At 37.3% G+C, this 22,535-nt stretch overlaps 1 protein-coding gene across 1 annotated transcript in view; it reads right to left on the reverse strand.

Moving 5' to 3' along the window:
• The window catches only part of LOC115210797 (DNA mismatch repair protein Msh6), a 43,605-nt gene extending 35,398 nt beyond the window's left edge, over positions 1-8,207 (reverse strand). The window contains exons 1-5 of the mRNA XM_029779535.2: positions 7,895-8,207; positions 3,873-4,041; positions 2,995-3,188; positions 1,965-2,056; positions 970-1,063 (exon numbers count right to left, since the gene is read on the reverse strand). Coding sequence (XP_029635395.1) covers positions 970-1,063; positions 1,965-2,056; positions 2,995-3,188; positions 3,873-4,041; positions 7,895-8,081 — 736 coding nt within the window. The 5' untranslated portion in view covers positions 8,082-8,207. The remainder of the gene's footprint in view (positions 1-969; positions 1,064-1,964; positions 2,057-2,994; positions 3,189-3,872; positions 4,042-7,894) is intronic.
• Between the last annotated feature and the right edge of the window lie 14,328 nt (positions 8,208-22,535).

A 22,535-nucleotide genomic window follows, 5' to 3' on the forward strand; every position in this document is an offset into this window, starting at 1 on the left:
ATGTAAAAGACTTTTTCTATTCCTGAGCGTTATACTAATACATCTGTTTGTTTTGTACACCACCTGTCTTTGTCTTTTGTTTTTTTCGTAAACTTTCCCTATATATAAATATATAAATATATATATATATATATATATATATATATATATATATATATATATATATAAATATACAACATGGTTCTTTCAGTTTCCATCTACCAAATCCACTCACAAGACTTTGGTTGGCCCGAGGCTATAGTAGAAGACACTTGCCGAAGGTGCCACGCAGTGGGAATGAACCCGGAACCATGTGGTATATATATATAAATTGCCAATCATTTATTTCTTTGTATTTGCATGTGTTCAGTGGCGGAGGTGATCTGACTGTTCTTGCATAACAGTAATTCATTTATTTTATGCATGCATTTCCATGTTTGACTTAGGTTAGATGAAGACTTACTTCAGTAAGTCATCATCCAATTCATGCCAGCATGGAAAAGCCAATATAAACAAACAAATCACTCAGTATGCAAGACCAGCCATATCTTTTTAGCTAGGTTTTTTTTTTTAAAATCTTTTACTTGTTTCAGTCATTAGACTGTGGCCATGCTGGGGCACAACCTTGAAGAATTTTAGTCCAACAAATAATTTTTTAAAATCTGGTGCTCATTCTACTGGTCTTTTCTGCCAAACCTCTAAGTTATGGGGATGTAAACACACCAACACTGGTTGTCAAGTGGGGGGGGGGGGCAAACAAACACACACACTCACAACAGGTTTCTTTCAGTTTCCATCTACCAAATCCACTCAAAAGGCTGTTTGCATAAGGTGCCATGCAGTGGGACTGAACCGGAGACCATAATGAATCATTTCCCCACCAAATGTCAATCAAGTGTGCTTCATGAGTGTTAGACACTAGTCAAAGACATTGGCATATCTCAAGTATCAAGAAGAAGGTAACAAAGATTCAGTATGCTAGAAACTTACTGGAATCACCACTGTCTGCTTCTACAATAATTCTGCGTCTTTTGTTCGCATTATGTCTGGGTGGCTTTGAACTTTTGCTTTCATCTTCCTTGGACTACAAAATAAAGCAAATTAAAATCTTAAAAGAATTCTTTGACATAAAATTTCAAACAGAGAGAAAACAGATATGTATGTATTCATCTATGTAAGAACACTGAAGCAAAAAAAAAGTAACACCCCTAACTAATAATCAAAAACAGGTCCACATTCTATTTAACAAAAATATACTGGCTATAGATACATGGCACATATAGCGGATATAGGCACAAATGTGACTGTATGATTAAAAAGCTTACTTCCTAACCCTGTGGTCTTGAGTTCAGTATCACTGTATAGCACCTTGGGCAAGTTTTTTTTTACTATAGCTCCATTCCGACCAAAGCTTTGTGAGTGGATTTGGTAAATGTAAATTGAAAGAAACCTGTTGTGTTTGTGTGTACCCTTGTCTAGACATCACATGATGGATATAAATGAGCAGCAGCAGCATCATACAAGCATGGTTATTCACTTCGTCTTCCATGAAAATCCTATTTGGGCATAGGGAAATAACACCTTGGAAACAGGTGAGAAGAGTGTAGGGAAGAGAGGAGGAGAGAGAGTATAAGGGAGAGGAGGAGGGAGAGCATAAGGGAGAGAGAGCGTAAGGGAGAGAGGAGGAGAGAGCTGCACCATCAATTGGCTGGTACTAGTTTTTAGACTGGAGCAACATGAAATGAAGTGTCTTGCTCAAGGACATAAGCTGCCCAGTGCAGGAGTTGAACCCATGACACTGTGATCATGAGCTGAATATTTAAACCACTACAATATACACCTTCATTTAATAACAATATGGTCACAAAAGATTTTGTTGGTGTGATTAAATGTATCAAAAATTAGTCACTGGTCAACCATGGAGAAAGAAGCTGTTTGGTTGGGCTGTTAGGTAAACTAGAGTTAACATTTTTCTAAAATCCTACCTTAGAACTCTTTTCTTTCACTGTTTTAGATACATCCAAATTTTCCTTACTCTTATCTGAATCACCTTCTTCCATTTCTTCATCAAACATATCTAATAAAACAATATAAAAAATAACAATAAAGTGACATGTAAAAAAACGAATGCCAATGTCCACCACACCCAATATCAACATTTTCATAGGCCTGCAGTAACCATTTACAAGACTTTAAATATTTATTCTTTCCTTATTTTCTAATCACATTTTCCATAAGATTCTATAACAAACATGAAAACTGATTCAAAGATTATGTGAATATTGTTCAAAAATAATTGTTCCAAAACAATATTTGACAAACATTTATTCGAATGGAAATTATTCAAAAACACAATTATACGAAATGTTTATTATTCTAAATTTCTTATTTTATTTAAACAAAATATTCGAATGAGGTTGTTGCCAGTGCTGCTGAACTGGCTCCTGTGCAGGTGGCACATAAAAAGCACCATTTGAGCATGGCCGTCGCCAGTACTGCTTGACTGACCCTCGTGCCAGCAGTACGTAAAAGCACCCACTACACTACTACACTCTTGGAGTGGTTGACGTTAGGAAGGGCATCCAGCTGTAGAAACTGCCAGATCAATATTGGAGCCTGGTGCAGCCATTTGGTTCGCCAGACTTCAGTCAAATCGTCCAACCCATGCTAGCATGGAAAGCGGACATTAAACAATGATAATGATGATGATGATGAAAAATGATGAAATTAAAAATCAAGTACACAAATGATATTCATTTTGAATAACTGTTTTTCAAATAATTGCTTTCAAACAATTGTTTTCGAACAATTTTCATGATATGATTTCAAATCTTCCATCAGAATTGTTATCACCACTCTTCTTTGTCCAAAATGCAACAAATGCATCCTAACACACATCTAAAATTGTTTTAAAACATTGTCTATGCTACCAATCACATTGCAACAACCTTCTCACACCATCTAAAAAACCAGCCTAAAAGAATCATTACACCTGATATTTGAAGACCAACTCACCATCTAAGTCATCCATTTCAAATTCATCTTCAGACGGCTGAAGTTCAGTAATAAGCCCAAGTCTATCTTCTTTTGTCATTTTCACTGCCTTGTCAGCATCATTGGTTGCTTTCCTTTGAGACATATCCATTGAGAAAAACTGGCCACCAGTTCTAGCTTCTTTGGCATCAGCCCCAGTAAATGGCTTCACAAATCTAAAATGGAGTATTGAATAAAAACTGATTAAAGAGAGAGAGAGAGAGAGAAATGAAGGGTGGTGTCATAAGAGTATGCTTATAAAATGGGTGCCCTTATTAAGAATATATAGGCACAAGAGTGGCTGTGTAGTAAGTAGCTTCCTTATGAACCACATGGTTCCGGGTTCAGTCCCACTGCCTGGCACCTTGGGCAAGTGTCTTCTACTATAGCCTTGGGCCGACCAAAGCTTTGTGAGTGGATTTGGTAGACGGAAACTGAAAGAAGCCCGTCATATATATATATATATGTGTGTGTGTGTATATGCTTGTGTGTCTGTGTTTGTCCCCCCAACATCGATTGACAACTGATGCTGGTGTGTTTACATCCCCATAACTTAGCGGTTCAGGAAAAGAGACCAAAAGAATAAGTACTAGGCTTACAAAGAATAAGCCCTGGGGTCAATTTGCTCGACTAAAGGGGGTGCTCCAGCATGGCCACAGTCAAATGACTGAAACAAGCAAAAGAGTAAAGAGTTCTACGACAATAGTGAAACACTGTGATGGACTGGCATCCCATCCAGGTGGGGAATTTATACATCATAGAAACTGGCCCTTGTGAGTCGGCCTGACTCAAGAAGGTAACCTTTACCTTTAATAGTGAAACAAAATAATAAAAATAACAAGCAAAATGAATAAATCTACCTGGCTTTAACCCAAGCTCTAGAAATTGGGTCATCGAAGAATTGAACATGAATCTCAGTCACTTTGCCTTTCTTGATGTGAACCTTAGAAGTTGGATGGTTGCATACAATGCTAGGCCACCATGGATAACCTTCAAGCTTTGACCATACAATATCACCAACTTCAAATTCTACAAGAAAAAAAAACGTATAACATTAGGAACTGAATTAATTGAAAACAGCAAGAGAAAAATTCTGTTTCCATGGTAACAATATATCAAAAGTGTTGTTATAAATGAACTGATCATTCAACTCAGCATCATACCTAGACATTATCTGTCTTAAGAACATTTTTTAATTGTATTTATTTTTCTACATAAAGTAGGAATCCCATTGTCCAGAAATTATCTGAAAACTGGTAGAATTCCTAAAAATTGCCATTGTTGGTTCATTTAACTTTAAGTTACTGTAATTGAAAAAGAAAAAAACTAGTTCCATTTCAGGAAACCTTATAATTAAAATAATGACTCCACTATCTCATTCTACATTAAACCCAAAATGCTATATTCTCTTTTACTTGTTTCAGTCATTTGTCTGTGGTCATGCTGGAGCACCAGGTTACAAACCCTTAGGAAGGGGAACTAGGTCTATGGCAGGTGATGAGGGGTTAAAATAAGAGGTGGAAGGAGGGCAGAACAGATTCTTGTAGAGAAGCTGCATGGTGCTCACTTTAAGTAGAGAGAAGTGAGAATGATCAGTTGGAGCTTCAGAGATAGTGATGATAAAGTATCCAGGTGGCCCCTCAAGGTATGACGTGTGTAGAAGTAGAAAGGGGTGGATTGCGAAAGTATAGGGGGGGGGCAGGGAATGGGTGGTAAGCAACAACTGCAACGATTGAATAGAATTGAAGGGTGAATCCACAGAAATATCTTTCTTCAGCTTAATCTACTTTTGTGTATCCAGTGCTGGTGATGAAAAAGCAAACAGAAAGAATGTGGACTCAGTTGGATCATTAAAGTAACTGTTTCACACTTATATATGATGGTGTGCATCCCGGTACAGGGTGCAAAGATGCTATTTTTGTCATTTTTTAATTTGAATGGATTATGAAGAGAGAGTGTATGTTGGTTTGAGACAAGTGATGGTATGGATATTGTATTGTAAGGAAGTGCTTCTTCTCATATCCATGTGGCATTTCATTTTGAGAATTTTTGAAAATGATCCATGTGCAGCTTTGATGATGTGATGCTTTGTTTTCATAAAAATTTGAGATTTACCATAGTTTAATGTGTATAAGGAACCCGTTTTTTGTCAAAAATTAGGTTTAAAAAAATGGGAGTTTCTGATACATGGATAGTATTATAATCCCTTATAAAACCTTTTTACCAAATTTTAAGCCCCCAAAATTAGGGGGTTCCTTATACATGTTAAAATACAGTAATTGCTAAAAAGAGAGGGGCACCAGATAGCCCAAATAATCTATTATAGATTTTTTTTTTTTTTATGCACCCTTTTCAAGCCTAGCCAGGCTCTTGGGTCCAGTTTCCCGGTTTCAGTGGCGTATGTGTTCCTTCAGCTGGACGGGGCGCCAGTCTGTCACAGCGTTACTCAAGAAACAAGAAGAGAGAGTGAAAGAAAGTTGGGGGCAAAAGAGTACAACAGGGGTCGCCAGCTTTTAGGTGTTTTTGCTCAATAAACACACACAACGCCCAGTCTGGGAATCGAAACTGCGATCCTTCGACCGCGAGTCCACTGCCCTAACCACTGCGCCTCCACTTTATAGATTTATTACTGTTTTTATATTTAGATTATTTTGCGTGTGTGTGTGTGTTGGAGAAATGTGTTGTCTGCTTCTGTCTGTTGTTTTGCTTTCTTTTTACTTTGTTGTGTGAAAGTTAAGCATAAGACGTTTTGGCACTGCCTATTTGGTGTCACTAATTTATTTGATGTCAGAATGTTTTCTCTTGTTTTAATGCTTCTCTCATTGCCTCTCTCTCTCTCTGTGAGCATCTAGTAACGTTTGTATGCATGTGTAATGTCTCTCTATCTATCTACATGTCTATCTGTACTTGTATATTTCTACATGCACATGCATTTTCCTCCAGCATCAAAAGAGGTTGAATGTCCCGTCAGCCATACCAAATCATCAGCTTCCTAACAGCCACGACCAATCGTCTCATTCTGATGAAAGTTGTAAAGAAGCTGAAGGTAATTCCTGGTATTTCTATGTGACATGTTTATATTGTTCAGTGTCATGATTGCTTGTATTTGATGTAGCAATTAAGACAGTATGGTGTAGAAATTAGTGGCTGCTATTTTTAGTTGTGTTGGGAGCTAGCTGTGGGAAGAGGTAACTGCAATATCATCTTCACATGGGAGCTGTGTGTTTTTTGTTTTGTTCCATGTCAGCTCTGATTTATCAACCCTTTAATCAAATGCATTCCAAACGTAACCACCCAGTCTATTTCTAGACTATGTATCGAGAACTACATTATCCAATGTGTCCTATTTCTAGCAGATAGAGTAACCCCCTAGAAGCTTTCTCGTTGGCTAGTAGGTTTCTAAGTTTTGTAGAGGCTGGAAAATTTGGGTCAGTGTAAGGTAAAAAGAGAGGATGAGAGGACAGGTTGTTATTTCTCTGGCAATAACTACAATGCTAAAATGATTGAACTATATAATGATATATATTTCAAAACTGTTTCTCTTCTGACATATGAATTAAAGACACCGAATACGTTTATTCTCTTTAAACTAAAACAGTCTGCAGTTTGCAGCTATCCCTAGTGTGTAAGTAGAGAAAAATTCAGGATCCAAATTTTTGATATTAATTACTTTATCTGAATAAATTTGGATTAAGGTGTTTCTCAAACCGTAAATATTTCTGAATGTAGCGAGGTATATGCCGGTATTTTATTTATATTGCTTACACGCAACAGTTTATAAGTATGATGATAGTATAAAGAGATTCTGCTTAAACCAGAATTTTGCCTAAAGGAAAATGATATAATTCACAGACGGGGCTAATGCAGAATCGCACCTCTCCTTGAAAAATGTGCTTTTTTTTTCTTTTTGAAGACTTCAATTAAGTTGGCAATTATTCATCAGAATGTGGAGAGCGAAATATAATAGACCATGATACTTAATGACAAGGTTATATAAACCCAGTAGGGTAATGACGAGGAGGAGATGTCCGCCCCAGGAGACGGTTTTATGGTCGCAGCACTTCTGGGCCTATATAGGCTGTTTGCCGACGGAAGAGCAAAATCAAGACCTTGTCCCAGGATCACACACTCTAGCTACGCCGCTACTATAAACTATGAAAATTTAAGGGTATTAACTAGTTTCAGTCATTCGACTTAGTCCGTGCTGAGGCACTGCCTGCGATACTAACAATAAAACTTTTACGACCCTTTATAAACTATCAAATGAACTACTTCTCTATAACATTGCATGCATTCCTTTAGATTTGTATCGACTGTGGAAGTTTTCATACTTTGACCCAAGACATGCCTAACTTAACAACACCACATGGGTATGATACCGAATTAAAAGACCCTTTCACTGCAGACAGCAGGTTGTTTTCAGTCATATTTAGAAAACCATTCTCGTTAAAATAAATGGTATTAAAACAAAGTTGAAAAAGCAGACAAAAATTGCCAGATTAACTCCGATTGCGAGGCAATAAACTAAAATATCGATTCTTCCTTCGAGTCCAAGAAAAGGAGTTTTCTATTTTTTTATGTTGAAAACTTAGTTAAAGCAAAATTAAAGCTACCACTAAAGTCAGCAAAATATTAAGGGCAACACAAATTTTAAATTTTATCACTTATTTTATAGATACAGATGATAGAAAATTTGTAAATATTTTTTATATTTACTCGTGTTTCTATTTCACTCTCAGGTAATCGATAAATATATTGCTACTTGACACGCTGTACAACGAATGTATGGCTAACCACATCATGTCTACTGATATTTTTACGAAAATTAAACATGAATTGTTATCACAGCAAATATAAAACAGCTAATTCATCTCTGTCTTACCAGGAGTACTTTCGCCATTTTTCTCATTCGTCTTTTTACTACTAGTTGGTGTGGTGTTGTTAGATGCTGCTTGTACATTGCTATTGCTACCTGAGTTATTCGGAGTCTTCGGAGAAAGCACCTGATTCTCGGTAGTTTTCTTGGGTGTCTTTGAAAAGTAAGAAAATATCGTGTTGACTTTCCCCATGTTTACTTCTTGCGGTCAACGAAGGCACAAGTGAATGTATTTGTAATCCAAATTACATACACACAAAAATCTACCGCGTTGTCAAAAACCACGTGACTTGAGAGGGTTTTCCCGCGATTTATTGTCAACATTGCACCTTAAACTTTTGTTGTTTTTTTTTCTTATGATGCTTTTCTTTTATATACTGCAAATAATATTAAATTATTATATGTATAAGCAATTAATGCATTTGGGGATTCCGTCAGTGTTTTCGTTGGCTTGACAATGTGTTTGTTGTGTTATATTTTTATTTCTTAAAATTACAAAGTTGTAAACAAGTTTTTCGAATAAAATGTTTTCAAGATCGACTAAGGGTTGTAGGTCAAGATCGACTAAGGGTTGTAGGTGTATAAAGGAGAACCAATGCAAACTCACGAAAGAAAAAGTCACAGATCATTGTTTGCAAAGAATTTTAGCTCTTTATAATGCTATCCACCTGTTAATGCAACGAGGTTAAGGGCGATCTTACGCTAGGTTAAGCATTAAGTATGGGTATTTAGATGAGTGTTAAAACCAAATCAACCGCAGAGGGAGCTATTACATGGTCGTTTGAACGGTTGGAAATATTTCAAAATTTCCCTCAAAGGACATTTTTCCGATCAAAATACAACAGACAATTGTGATCATATATCGATCACGCTTGACCTGCTACGAAGCAAGAGAGCATCTCCACGCCTCGCTTGAAATAGCAGTCGAACATTATTATCACCATAAACGAGGGAGTCAAACGAGCTGCAAGAATTAGAATCAAATCTCTTTCAATTCATATTCTACCGTCTTAAAAACGAAATGATACTTTGGATATTGTAATTCTAGCTAGGCTATGACGTGGGAAAATATGACGGTTAGATCTCAAACTCTTTTAATCCATTTTATCAAGGCTGAACTGGGGCAAAACAACGCAGCTAAGCAACATTAATTAATGTTATATATCTCGTTCTCATATGTAAGTGGCATTTACACGCATATATATATATATATATATATATATATATATATATATATATATATACTAGCAGTATCGCCCGGCGTTGCTCGGGTTTGTAAGGGAAATAACTATATAAGCATTTTTAGAGAGTTATAGCAAAAAAATAGCAAAAAATGCATTAAAAATGGAAAAAATATGATGGTAAATTTTATTAAAAATCGTTGACTCATCGTAGACATTTTTAGAGAGTTACTTCCCTTATATAATAGCGAAAAAATGCATTAAAATGGAAAAAAAACGATGGTAATTTTTTTTTTAAATCGTAGACTCATGTAGACGCTTTCTTAGCCATTTCTGTTTTGGTGTCTTCAAGCCATGAAGTCGTTGTTCTAAAAGAACACTGGTCTCCTTGACAACGCATTACGACGTTGATTTCCTTACACTCCCTTCCCCACAGGTGCAGGTGTGAGCGTGGACGCCAACTCCGCCGCCATCGACACACGAAAAATTATGCATTAAAATGGAATAAAAAATGATGTTAAATTATTTTTAAAATCGTAGACTCATCGTAGACGCGCGCTAATATTCAGACGGGCTCGATATGAATCACGACTATAAGCTACCCGAATTTGGTTAAACTGCACCGCAAAATGTGGGAGTAGTTAGGAATCTAAATCGAAGGGGACAGACACTCACACAACTACAGTTTTATATATATAGACTAGCAGTATCGCCCGGCGTTGCTCAGGTTTGTAAGGGAAATAACTATAAAGCATTTTTAGAGAGTTATAGCCAAAAAATAGCAAAAAAATGGGAAAAAAAATGATGGTAAATTTTTTTGAGAGTTAAAAAAGGTGGAGCTGCGTCCCCTAGACGGTCTGTGGTTTGGGTTTCTGATTCTCGACCCCATGTCGAATTTATCGATTTTTTTCAGAACTGGGGGAACTTTTCAAAATTTTCGCTGCGTTAGTTTTGAATTATGACATTGGGCTATGTGTGTGTCAAGTTTCATCAGAATTGGTTGAAAGCCGTGGTCAGAGTGAGGGTACGAGAAAACAGACACACAGAAAACGCACAGACAAACTGCCGTTTATATAGAGAGAGATATACATAGCGCAGTAGTGGTGAGATGTGACAGCAAAGAAAAGCATACATTCACTCTCTGCATGCAATTAGACTCGGAAAGTTCGTGAGGAACCCATTGACCCAATTTGCTGACTTTTCCGATAGCACACAGGACTCAATGAATGGTTGAATGACCAAATCCAAGCTTCTCTGCTAGTTCCTCAACAGTTACGATGAGATTTTGTTCCACCAGGGTTTTCAGGATGTCCTTGTCGAGTTCTACAGATCTTTCAGGATGAGGCTCGTCTTCTAGGCTGTAGTTTATGGCTCGGGATTTCTGGAACCACCATTGACACTGCCTTACGCTTATTGTCCAATCCCCATATACTGCATTAATATTTCTTGTACTTTGCACACATTTATATTCTGTTATTCTTTTATATGTTCAGCCTTGAGGTTGTGGCCATGCTGGATCGTGTGTGTGTGTGTGTGGTGTGTGTGTGTGTGTGTCTATCTGTCTGTCTGTCTGTATGTATATATGTATATGTATGTGTGTGAACAATAATATTTTCAACAGATGTGTTGCAAATGTATCTGATTGTTCTCAAGCTTCAATACTGTGTGTGTGTGTATGTGTGTGTGTGTATGTATGTATGTATATGTATGTATGTATGTATGTATGTATGTATGTATGTATGTATGTGTGTATGTATGTATGTATGTGTGTGTGTATGTATGTGTGTGTGTGTGTATGTATGTATGTATGTATGTATGTATGAGTGTATGGTCACTAAGGAATCTAGGCAGCTACGAGAGGCTTGTAAGAGACTGTACAAGCTGTATACAAAGAAGCAGTGAGTGAATTTAGCATAAAGGTTCAGTTGATCAAGGGTCAGTCCTCTCCTATTCATAGTTCTACAGGTCATCACAGAGGCTGGTTGTTGATGATATAGTTCTCAGGGCTGAATGTATAGTGAAATTTGAAAGGAAATGTCAGGCATCTCTTATTATAAAAGGCAGATTTTATCTGCCTCCCTTTGTCACTTATAGAAATCTACAATATAGGATTTCTTCAATTACAATTTACCTAGCATTTTTAAGAGTAGAATGCATCGGGTCATGCCAGGTCCAGTTTTTAAAATTTCAACCCCAATTAAGCAAAATTTAGAGAAAACTCACATTGTGGTGTATGAGTCAAATGCTTCTCTTAATGTGGGCTACAGCACTCGCACACACACAAAAAGGGAGCGATCTCATTCACTCACGCTATCACTCATTTCTACGACTTTCTCTTTGCAAGTTTGCAGCGATTAAAGTGAAACTAATTCGATAAAACGAGAGAAGTGTACCTTAAACCACTACTAAAAAAAAAAAAACATCAAACAGAAACAAATAAATACATAACGATTTACTCCTCACACAATTTCTTCAATTAGAGTGTACCCATGATTTTTCAGAGTACTTCCAGTGGGTGATGCCATAAAAAATTTCTTTCAATTTTACCACCAATTAAGACAAAATTCGAGAAAACTCAATATTTTAACATTTCACTCCGAAAGCATTGATGTACATGTGTGCGTGCGTGAGTGTGTGTGTGTCATTCCTCACACACACGCATACACATACATATATGAGAGTGGCAAACACAAACGTTTCAAACAACTACATACAAACACGTGTGTGTTTGTTATTAGTAAAAAAGGCGCCAAAACACAACTCACTTATCATTCCAACACATTTGCAAAGACACACGGACGGTCGAATTGCTATAACAATACAGAAAAGGTAAATTGGTTTTTATTTTACTCTGTATATATTTTATTATATCTCTTATTATAAAAGGCAGATTTTATCTGCCTCCCTTTGTCTCTTATAGAAATCTACAATATAGGATTTCTTCAATTACAATTTACCTAGCATTTTTAAGAGTAGAATGCATTGGGTTTTGCCAGGTCCACTTTTTAAAATTTCAACCCCAATTAAGCAAAATTTAGAGAAAACTCACATTGTGGTGTATGAGTCAAATGCTTCTCTTAGTGTGGTCTACAGCATACGCACACGCGCACACACAGTGTGCAACGAATAAAGTGAAAGTAATTCACTGTGTGTGTGTTGACAGGTAGACAATAGAATGCGATGGCGATGGCGATGTAATATTTGTTTCTGTCTATGACGCTGATAGATACATGAGTAAAATGTATGGGAAGCTAAGAGATAAGAGTGAGTGAAAATGTTCTTGGAAGAGAGTAAATAGCGACAGAGTGATTTGAGGAAGACTTTACATTAAATAACCGTAGTGGCTTGTCAAATGAAGAGGAGTGAAAGGGTACTGGAGGAAATAGGGTGAGTGAGGAAGATGGCCCCTAGCAACCACACCTTTTAAGATAGGGATTTCTAAGGTAGCCCACGAGCATCGTCACCTCATTCTACATGTCCCTGTAAATTTTGGAGCGAATCGGACGGGATAAAGTTATCTCTAAGAAACAGAAAGATCGCCCAAAAGTGTATATAGATATTTAAATGTATTTATATATTCATCTATACACACATGTATGTATAATGTGCGTGTATATATTTCCATAGAGGTAACCATTCAATCCATACAAAGTTTTTTAGGACGAAAATATTTATATATAAAAGAAAGGTTGTGTGTCTGTCTACTCCGATTTAGATTCCTAACTACTCCCACATTTTGCGATGCAGTTTAACCAAAACCGGGTATCTTATAGTCGTGATTCATATCGAACCCTTCTGGGTATTAGCGCGTGTCTACGATGAGTCTATGATTTTACAAATAATTTAGCATCATTTTTTTCCATTTTAATGCATATTTTTTTAATAAAGGGAAGTAACTCTCAAACTTCACACCAATATGCGTGCTCATATGCGACGTAATATCACATCAGCAGCATTTCCTCACACCCTCCTTGCACTTGGCGAAGGCAAAATACCAGGGGATGAAAATTACCAGGGTAATATTGCCACCGATTCCATTTGTAACATTGTTAAGACGCCTTCTGATCTCAGAGATGCAGTGTTCCCAGATCTACAAGCTAATTATCAGAATATGGATTGGATTGGCAAAAAGGCTATACTGGCCCCGAGGAATAAAACTGTTCACTATATTAATGATGAAATGCTAAAACTCATTCCTGGGGAAGTCTATGTATATCAGTCTATCGATACAACTCCTGACCCAGAGGACGTCATCAACTATCCAATAGAGGTACTCAATTCCTTTGAGCACCCCAGACTACCACCACACTTTCTCAAACTTAAAGTTGGTGCCCCTATAATGCTCATCAGAAATTTGGTTCCCCCAAAACAATGCAATGGCACACGTTTGATCGTTAAGTCCTTATCTCCCACCGTAAACTTATATCAATATTTGCCTGAATAATCATCATAATTCAGTGCAATCATTAACAGTACTTTCAAGCAATTCAGCCCCGAGCAACGCCGGGCAATTCTGCTAGTAATATTATATATAGATATATGTATATATAATTGCAGTATGAAACAGTGTTTATGTATAAACAGACGACACTTATATATAGTTATTAATAAATGTATGCATCCGTTTAACCCTTTCGTTACCAAACCGCCCGAATTTACCTATTCATATTTAAATGAGAATATCAGAGTAAATCTCTTTAGTACATTCGTGAAAACACGTATTATATTTCGTAAACACTTCAATTACAGTTTTGTACAAAAATCGAAGTGTAATTTTAATTCCGTGAATTATGGGAGATTTTTTTCCGAAATTTGTTCCTATTGTGTTTTCAAAATTTGTAATTCTGACAAAAAATGGATACGAATTTCATTATATCAAGCAGCGAGTCAGAATTCGAAGGATTTTCTACTGAAGACCTTCATAAATCTAACTCTATGACTGAAAAAAAAAGCATCTTTATATAAAAGTGAAGTTGTGTGTCTGTCTCCTACGATTTAGATTCGTAACTACTCCCACATTTTGCGGTGCAGTTTAACCAAAACCGGGTATCTTATTGTCGTGATTCATATCAAGCCCTTCTGGGTATTAGCGCGCGTCTACGATTTTAAAAAAATTTACCATCATATTTTTCCATTTTAATGCATTTTTTTCGCTTTTATATAAGGGAAGTAACTCTCTAAAAATATCTACGATGTGTCAACGATTTAAAAAAAAAATTTACCTTAATTTTTTTTCAATTTTTAATGCATTTTTTTGCTATTTTTGGGCTATAACTCTCTAAAAATGCTTATATAGTTATTTCCCTTACAACCCGAGCAACGCCGGGCGATACTGCTAGTTAAAGATAAACCTAGAACCTAGCAAAAGCAAAGGTTTTAGTATTTTAGAAAGAAGACAGGACCATGATATCTTCAAGAAAATGCTCTTGCTTGATACTCAGAAAAGGAGTAAGTATAAGCTCCATATACTGTAACCCAATGGATACACATATGATGTAGTGGAATCACAGGCAGAGTAACAGAGAACGTAAGCTTCATATGTAATAGATGCACTTGAACAGTACATACCATGAGCATGTAGCAAGATTTGAAACCAAATTGGCAAATTTCCCAGTTAAAATCACAGCTTAGCAACAGCTTTTACGTGTGATCAGCCAAGTGATGGACCAATAAGCATCAACACATCATGTGATGCATCTTTCTAGAAGTTGCTAGAACACTCCTTTACAAAACTTATAAATAGGTATATCTTGAGTGCCAAACTTCAGTTTGTGGCCATCTGCAGCTAAGCTAGCCACATTTTCGTTTTGCTGCTTTTAACAATTGCTCTCATGACTTTTTAGATCAACCTAGACAGCAACTCTAATTCACCAGTGTGTATATTTTCTCCTGTCTTGGCAGCATAATTATAAAGCCTTCTTTATCAACTATTCATAAGAGCTATAGAATTGCCCTTTTCAGTATGTCAACTTTGTTGATGCATCTTTAATTTATGACCAACATGGAAAATATTTGTGCAGTGAAATAAAATTCTGCCAATTGTTAATAAGTGCTGTGCATTCATTATATGCAGTCCGAAACCAACTCAACTACCATCATTTCATATCCTTCAAACTATGTCCTTTGTGACAGCAGTTAATTGCACTTTTGTGACAAGTATTGTATATTGGAAACAGATTTTCTTAAATGCACAGAAGGCTCACTAGAAATAGCAGACAGCTTTTGTTGCCTCAGCGGTATGATTAGCAAATATCTGTGGGGATGAGCCGGAAGAAGAGGGCCATGATGTCAATGGAACAGGAAGCGTGAGAAGGAAGTGCAGGGGTGACAGAACAGGGACATCCTCTTTTGGCCAGCTGAGGCATTGCGAATGGACGTCAGGGAATTCACTCCCAGGTTGGTGAGATAGCAGCCGCTTATACTGGGTGACAGGGTAGAGCAGGATTGCTAGAATGACTACCACTAGACAGGCGCAGACAAGAGAGGACGGTAGGTGAACCTCTTTTCATTTCCCACACACAACAAGCTATTTTGGCAATTGTATACAAACATTGTTGTCCCCTTGATATATGATGGCAGCAAAGATAAGGATTGGCAGTGATGTCACCAGACTTTTCTTTGGCAAAGAAGATGTATTAGCCTGGATTTGAAAGGTCAAAATTATGGCCAGGCTACAAGGCATTGAAGATGTAACGAGCCCCATGGCCCTGTATTTGGAGGGGAGTGCACTGCCACTGTACCTCGAAATGGATAAAGAAGAACAACTGAGCATGGCAAAGATCGAGCAGCACTTGAGTGAGGCTTACACAGATGGAAAGTATCCTGCTTTTGCTAAGCTGGGAACGATCAAATGGAGAGGGGAACAGGTCAACGAATACGCTGTGGAGGTTCAGAGGCTGGTTTTGTTGTCTGGTCTTACCAGTGAGGGACTTGAGAAAGTAGTTCAACTGGCTTTTGTGAATGGCTTTCCCGACAATATGTCAGTGCAACTACAACAGTTGTCAGGGGGCAACAAAATGGCAATGAGCGAGCTCATCATTCAAGCCTGTGTGTTGACACACAACACTAGGCAGAAGGCAGTAGTGATGGTGGCTGCAGAAGCCTGCAAATCTGCGCGATGACTGGTGAAGGACAAAAAGAGGCCTACTGTGGAATGACAGTGATCATTCACAGGCCGGTGTTTTAACTGCCAAGGACCGCACATGGTGAGGGACTGCGCAGAGCCTTGACCAGTTTGCTACCAGTGCAAACAGACTGGGCATATCGCCTCAAATTATAACCAGAGAAAAGGCCACAAGGGAAGTTGTTGCTTCTCAAATTTCCTCCGCAAATGAGTAGAGGTGTCGGTGAAGCCACTGCCCATAATTGAAATGTGGTCAGGGGAAACACATTCAAGGCCCTAGTGGACATGGGCTGCATGACGACACTTGTAACCCTGAGGGTGACAAAGAAATAGAAGGGGATGAGTAGCGTCCAGGTGATCAATGGCAGTGAAATCAAATGCAAGGGTAGCAGTGTGAGGCACAACGCTAAGGCTTCAGGCGATCGTGATCAACCACATGATAGACGGGATTGATGTGGTAATGGGGATGGACACAATCGACCACCTTGGAGATGTCAGTGTTGGAGGAGACGTGGTTTTGTTTGGTGCCATGGAGGCATTGTGCACTGTGAGTCAGGAATGTGAGTAAGAGCAGAGCCCTGTGAGGAGCTGCACTGCATATGCCATTGAAGACAAGGATTTTCGGGCAGCGTTTGATGCTCAGCGATGGACAATAAAGTGGCACTGGAAAGAAGGACTCCTGACACAGAAGAACAAGGTGAGCTGCTACCAGCATACTCTGAAAGGACATGCCAGGGGCAAGTTAGAAGAAGAGGTAGAGAAGTGGATTAAGGAAGGTGTCCTTATCCCATTGAAGGAGGAGGTGGTGAGTGGAGTGCTACCTCTAATGGCAATGGTGCAGCCAACAAAGAGCAAAGTTAGACCGGTATTCATGCATAACTGGGCCCTTTTCCCAATCTTTTCTTCATGACACCACCACCACCACCACTCACCATCTCTCTAACTGCTGTTCTACCATGATACCACTTATTCATCCTACTACCAAGAACCATTTCTATTTCTATACTTCATTCATGAATCAATACTCTACTCTCCACCCACACTTTACGTTGATCGCACACCCATCACTGAGCCACCAAATTAACTTTCCTCCTCCATCACCTCCTCATGCATAGTATCTGCCTCCTCACCCTCCCCACTGCTGCAACTTACTCAGCTACATGTCATCACTCATTTCCTTCTGGCAGAATTTGAAATTAGCACATGGAGCCAGAACAAATGCTACAAGATACTTTATCAATGCTCTTATATTGCAACCAGTTTGCCATCTTTGCTATGATGCGCATTTGACATCATTTATGTTTACTGACATGTGTATGTGGATATGAATTTTAAAAAAAAATTCTATATGTGTATAGATAGTGAAGTGGCAAAGTTATTAAAATAAAGGACTAAATGCATTGCAGTATTTATATTCTGGGTTCAAATAGTAAAAAATCAGCTTTGTCTTTCATCATTTTAGGATCAGTAAAATACAGGCTCAGTCCAGGGCAGTGGACTGGCAGATAAATAGAACATTGGATAAAATATCTTCTGGCCTTTTTTTTCATTCTGAGCTCTTGGTTGGTTGACTTAATCTGTTGCTAGGTTCAATACCACTACATAGTTTTTGGGCTCCTTTAATGAAGTTAACTCTGTTGCAAGCAACCCAGCCAGGTTTCTTGTTTGAATTCCACTGAATTAGGAAGCCAAGAATGTCCTTCATCTTTAAATAAGTAGAAGTGTACATATTCACAGTTAATGAAATTGAAATGTAAATGAAAAAGGAGGAAATGACAAGGAATCGCAGATTATTGTAGAAGGTTTCAAGCAGTAACAATGAAATAAAAGCAAACCACTATGGCTGCTTGACCAGTGAGCAATAACAGAGTCATTCAACCTGAATAAAAAAGTACCTGAATTTCCTTCATATTACAGTACACATCTTTAAAAGGAAAATAGTACATTAAATAATGTAGTTATAATTAAAAAGACAGGATGGTCATGACTAGAATGCTCTAGTGTGGTAATTAGTCATCATTTCTTTGAAGGTTGTTCAGTGTGAGGTAGGTGTATGTGCAGACAATGACCACACTGAAGTTTCATTATTTACATTATTTACATTTGACGAATATTTGTCCTCATCTTGTTTGTTACTAACACATTTCGGCTGATATACACTCCAGCCTTCTTCAGGTGTCTTGGGGAAATTTCAAACCTGGGTTCTCATTCCTAAGGTATTTTTCAATGTTATTGTTATTATTCAGGTCACTGCCTGGAATTGAACTCGGAATGTTGGGTTAGTAGCCCATGCTCTTAACCACTATGCCAGATAACAAGATGAGCACAAATATCCATCAAATGTAAATAATGTACATAATTTCTCATCTCTTAAATATAGAACTGTACTAAAGTTTCAGTTTTCAAATACCCTATTAACTTGGCATTGTTATATTTACAAATGTATGTTCAATAAATTAATGTAACAATGTTTAACGAACCTAACAGGAATCTTCTATGTATAACTTTCTTGTTAATATTATCAAAGGAATGCAAAGAGTTCAAATCACTGCATGTAATTAATGTATGTTACGTAAGTGAAGAAGGAAAGAGAGAGCAACATACTGAGACAAGTAACATGGATTCCCCTAGACTGCTATTGGTTCTGTAGTCCATTAAGTTTGGCAAGGTGAGAGAAGTGAGAAACTACCAGATGGGGGAAGAGTAACATGATCTGTATAAACCTGGGTTAGCTCTTTTTAAAGTTGAATTTGCTCACCTTTTATTACTGTTGGCCCAGAAGTTCTAGAATCTTCAGCCAGACTGTTTTATGAGAAAACTTGTACACTTCCTTTGAAGGCTGCAGCCTCAGCTATAATAAGTTAGCCAGTGCTGAATGGTCAAGCTATATTCACATTGGTTTAATACATTTTATGGAGATACATTAGTTCACGGTTCTAGACTGGGAAAATCTGAGAGCCATTGTTTAAATCTCAGCTGGGGCATTGCCACAATGTTTTTGACCTTAGATCTGCCTGATCAAAGCTAACCCAAGATTAAACAGCATGTCACTTTTGCTTTAACTTTTTGTCCATTTAAAATTACTACATGTACAAAAGATATGTTAAAGTAAAATAATTTTAAAGTGAAGGTCCTTTCCTCTTCATTTCTGACACTGAAAAATGATTTGGTGCCAGTGCATTGTCACACCTCATTTGACAGTTTTGCATTTGGGACGTTTCACCCCAATACTTCTACTTCTTGTATTTTCATTTCAGTTTGATACTCATATATAATAGCTACATATAGAAAATATATGAACTTTAAAATAAACTAATTTGAGAGTCTGCAGTGTTCCCAATCAGGCAGTTAATAAAAGGGAGATAATCATTTCTCCTTGGTAAGATTAGAAGTTTGAATTTAAAATTGAGGAAAAGATACATATTTATTTATTAATTTATTTGTTGCTTTAGCATAAGAAATGCATAAGGTGAAGGAAGATCTGTAGTAGAGAAGAATTCAATACACAAAGCTGTAGTCTTGCGGAAGACCACATTTAGAACTCAAAATTTACGGTCTATTCAATTTGCAGTATTCAGGTACTGCCTCATTACAGGTTGTCCCGGAAAAGGATCAAATAAGGTGAAAATTAACGTTAATTGTAAAAACAACAAAAAAGGTGAAAATTAACGTTAATTGTAAAAACAACAAAAAAGGTTATGGTTTGTCCACATTACTCCATAAGGACCTTAGGGCTGATTTCCCCATTTCTTTGGCATATATATTCCCTGGATGGGATGACGCTGGTCCGTCACAGGATCATCCATATCTCCCAAGTGGACTAGAGTAATGCAAAAACGAAGTGTTTTGCTCAAGAACGCAATGCATTACCTGGTCCAGGAATCAAAACCATAATCTTACAATCATGTGCCCAACACCCTAACCACTAAGCTATGTGCCTCCTAAAAAAAAAAAAGGCAGGAGGAATAAATGATTTGCTCATTACTATTGTCAAGGGAAGTTTGGTCAAGCAACCACAGAAGCTATCCGGCTATTATTGATGAATGTATAGCAACAGAAAACAGCAGTGAATGTGTAAGAAAAAGTAACATTTTATGTCACCTCAGAAACACAGGAAATTTCAGCCAACTCAAATTGGTGTATGCTTCAAAGCGTTACAGTTATACAAAGGTTACAACTATTAGAATATTGGTTTCAAATTTTGGCACAAGGCCTGCAATTCCAAGAGAGATGGTAAGTTAATTACATTGTTCCTAGTCTTCAACAGGTACTTATTTATCAACCTCAGAAGGATGAAAGGCAAAGTCAACCTTGGCAGAATGTGAACACAGAACATAAAGATTGATGAAATGCTGTTGAGCATTTTGCCTGGTGTGCTAATGGTTTGAATCCAAGTAAAAAAAGTCACAGGTTTTGTCCAGGTGGGGATGTATGTGTGTGTGTGTCTGAGGGGGTTTCATCTAGATCCCATAAATTAATTGTGACTTTTTTTCCTGTGACTTTATTACTGGCCACCATAAATTAATTGTATCTTTTTTTCCCAAGCAAAATTGTGACTTTTTTTCCTGTGACTTTATCACCGGTCACCAATGATTCTGGCAGCTCATCATCTTACAACTACATCTAAAAAATTTCAGACAGTGCAGAAGTTGTGGTGTGGATCTGAAGCACAATACTCTAAAGGTGAGCAAACTTCCAAGAAATGACACACAGAAAGTGATGTATAAAGTCTACAACATGGTTCAATGATGAATTTGTTGGCTCATGTATAACATTCAAAAGGGTGGAAAAATTCTTCACCTGTACTATTTCTGGGCTCATTTAAAGTTGTTCTTGGAAATGATCATCAAATATAAGCAAGAAATTAAAAGACATTGGTATGATTATTGACCTGAATTAATTCTGCTGAGATAATAATGAAATTATTGTATACAGTGCTCAGGTACACCACAAGGAAAAACTTATTTTCTCTGTTTTAGATGTTTCAATCATTGGACTTTTGTCACACTTGGATACCACTGTAAAGGGTTTAGTAGAATAAATCCCCCCCACCCAATGACATTTTTATGTCTGGTACTTGTTCTATTGGGCTCTTTCTGTCGAACCCTTGAATTATGGGGTCGCAAACAAACCAACGCTGGTTGTCAAGCCGTGGTAGGAGACAAATTCAAATACACAAATGTATATATATATATATATATATAGTAAAGAAAAATAAGTTGGCTAGCAGCAAGCTGTTTCGCCTCATACCGAAGGAATTAGAAATGGCAGTCAAAGACCGTTTTTTCCATGGAAAAAACGGTCTTTGACTGCCATTTCTAATTCCTTCGGTATGAGGCGAAACAGCTTGCTGCTAGCCAACTTATTTTTCTTTACTATATACTGAACCTTACAAAGGTCTTGACAATTATTTTGTCGTATTTACATACCGAAATTTACCGGTAAATAATTGTTGGTTACATGAAAAACCACAGGAAAATTATTTACCATTTTTATTGTATATATATATATATATATATATATATATATACATACTTGCTCCCTTATACGTGCTCCCTTACAGTTTCCGTCTGCAAAATTCACCCACAGCATATTGGTCGGCCCGGGACTATAGTAAATACTTGCTCAATGGGTCGCGTAGTGGGACTGAACCCAAACCCACATAGTTGCAAAACGAGCTTGTAAACCACACATTCAACCGGTTTTGGAACTAAATTATTACTGCTTTATATCCTTTGTCACAACCTTTTTTAAAGTAAATTTCGTACTTTCTAAATGGCTCTTTATATAAATATCAAATAGATGTTTTAACAAAACCTGTTTGATATTCCGTGTCTTCTGCTTTTTTAACTTTCGGTCTATAATGTTTAAAAGTTATTTCATTTCATTAATTTATTTCCATCTTTCTTACATACAAATGCTTAAAGAAAAAGTGTATTTGTTTGGAAGCGATTTGATTTTTGCTGATTGATGAAGGAGACTTGGTTATTATTTCTAGTACATCTGGCGGTTACCTATAGGCTACTGTGATTGAGCGGAAAGCAAAAGAATAGCTGATATGCAAAAACAAAAATTGTGCGATAAACGAAAAACGAATTTGTTAAGAGCGCTGTGGGCAGAATCGTTGGCACACCGGGCAAAATGCTTAGTGGTATTTAATCTGTCTGCACGTTCTGAGTTCAAATTCCGCCGAGGTCGACTTTGCCTCGCATCCTTTCGGGGTCGATAAATTAAGTACCAGTTACGCACCGAGGGCGATGTAATCGACTAGTCTCCTCCCCCCAAATTTCTGGTCTTGTGTCTTTTGTAGAAAGGATTATTATTATTATTTTAGTTATTCTGC

This window comes from Octopus sinensis, linkage group LG4 (assembly GCF_006345805.1).
Source record: "Octopus sinensis linkage group LG4, ASM634580v1, whole genome shotgun sequence".
Taxonomy (NCBI): domain Eukaryota; kingdom Metazoa; phylum Mollusca; class Cephalopoda; order Octopoda; family Octopodidae; genus Octopus; species Octopus sinensis.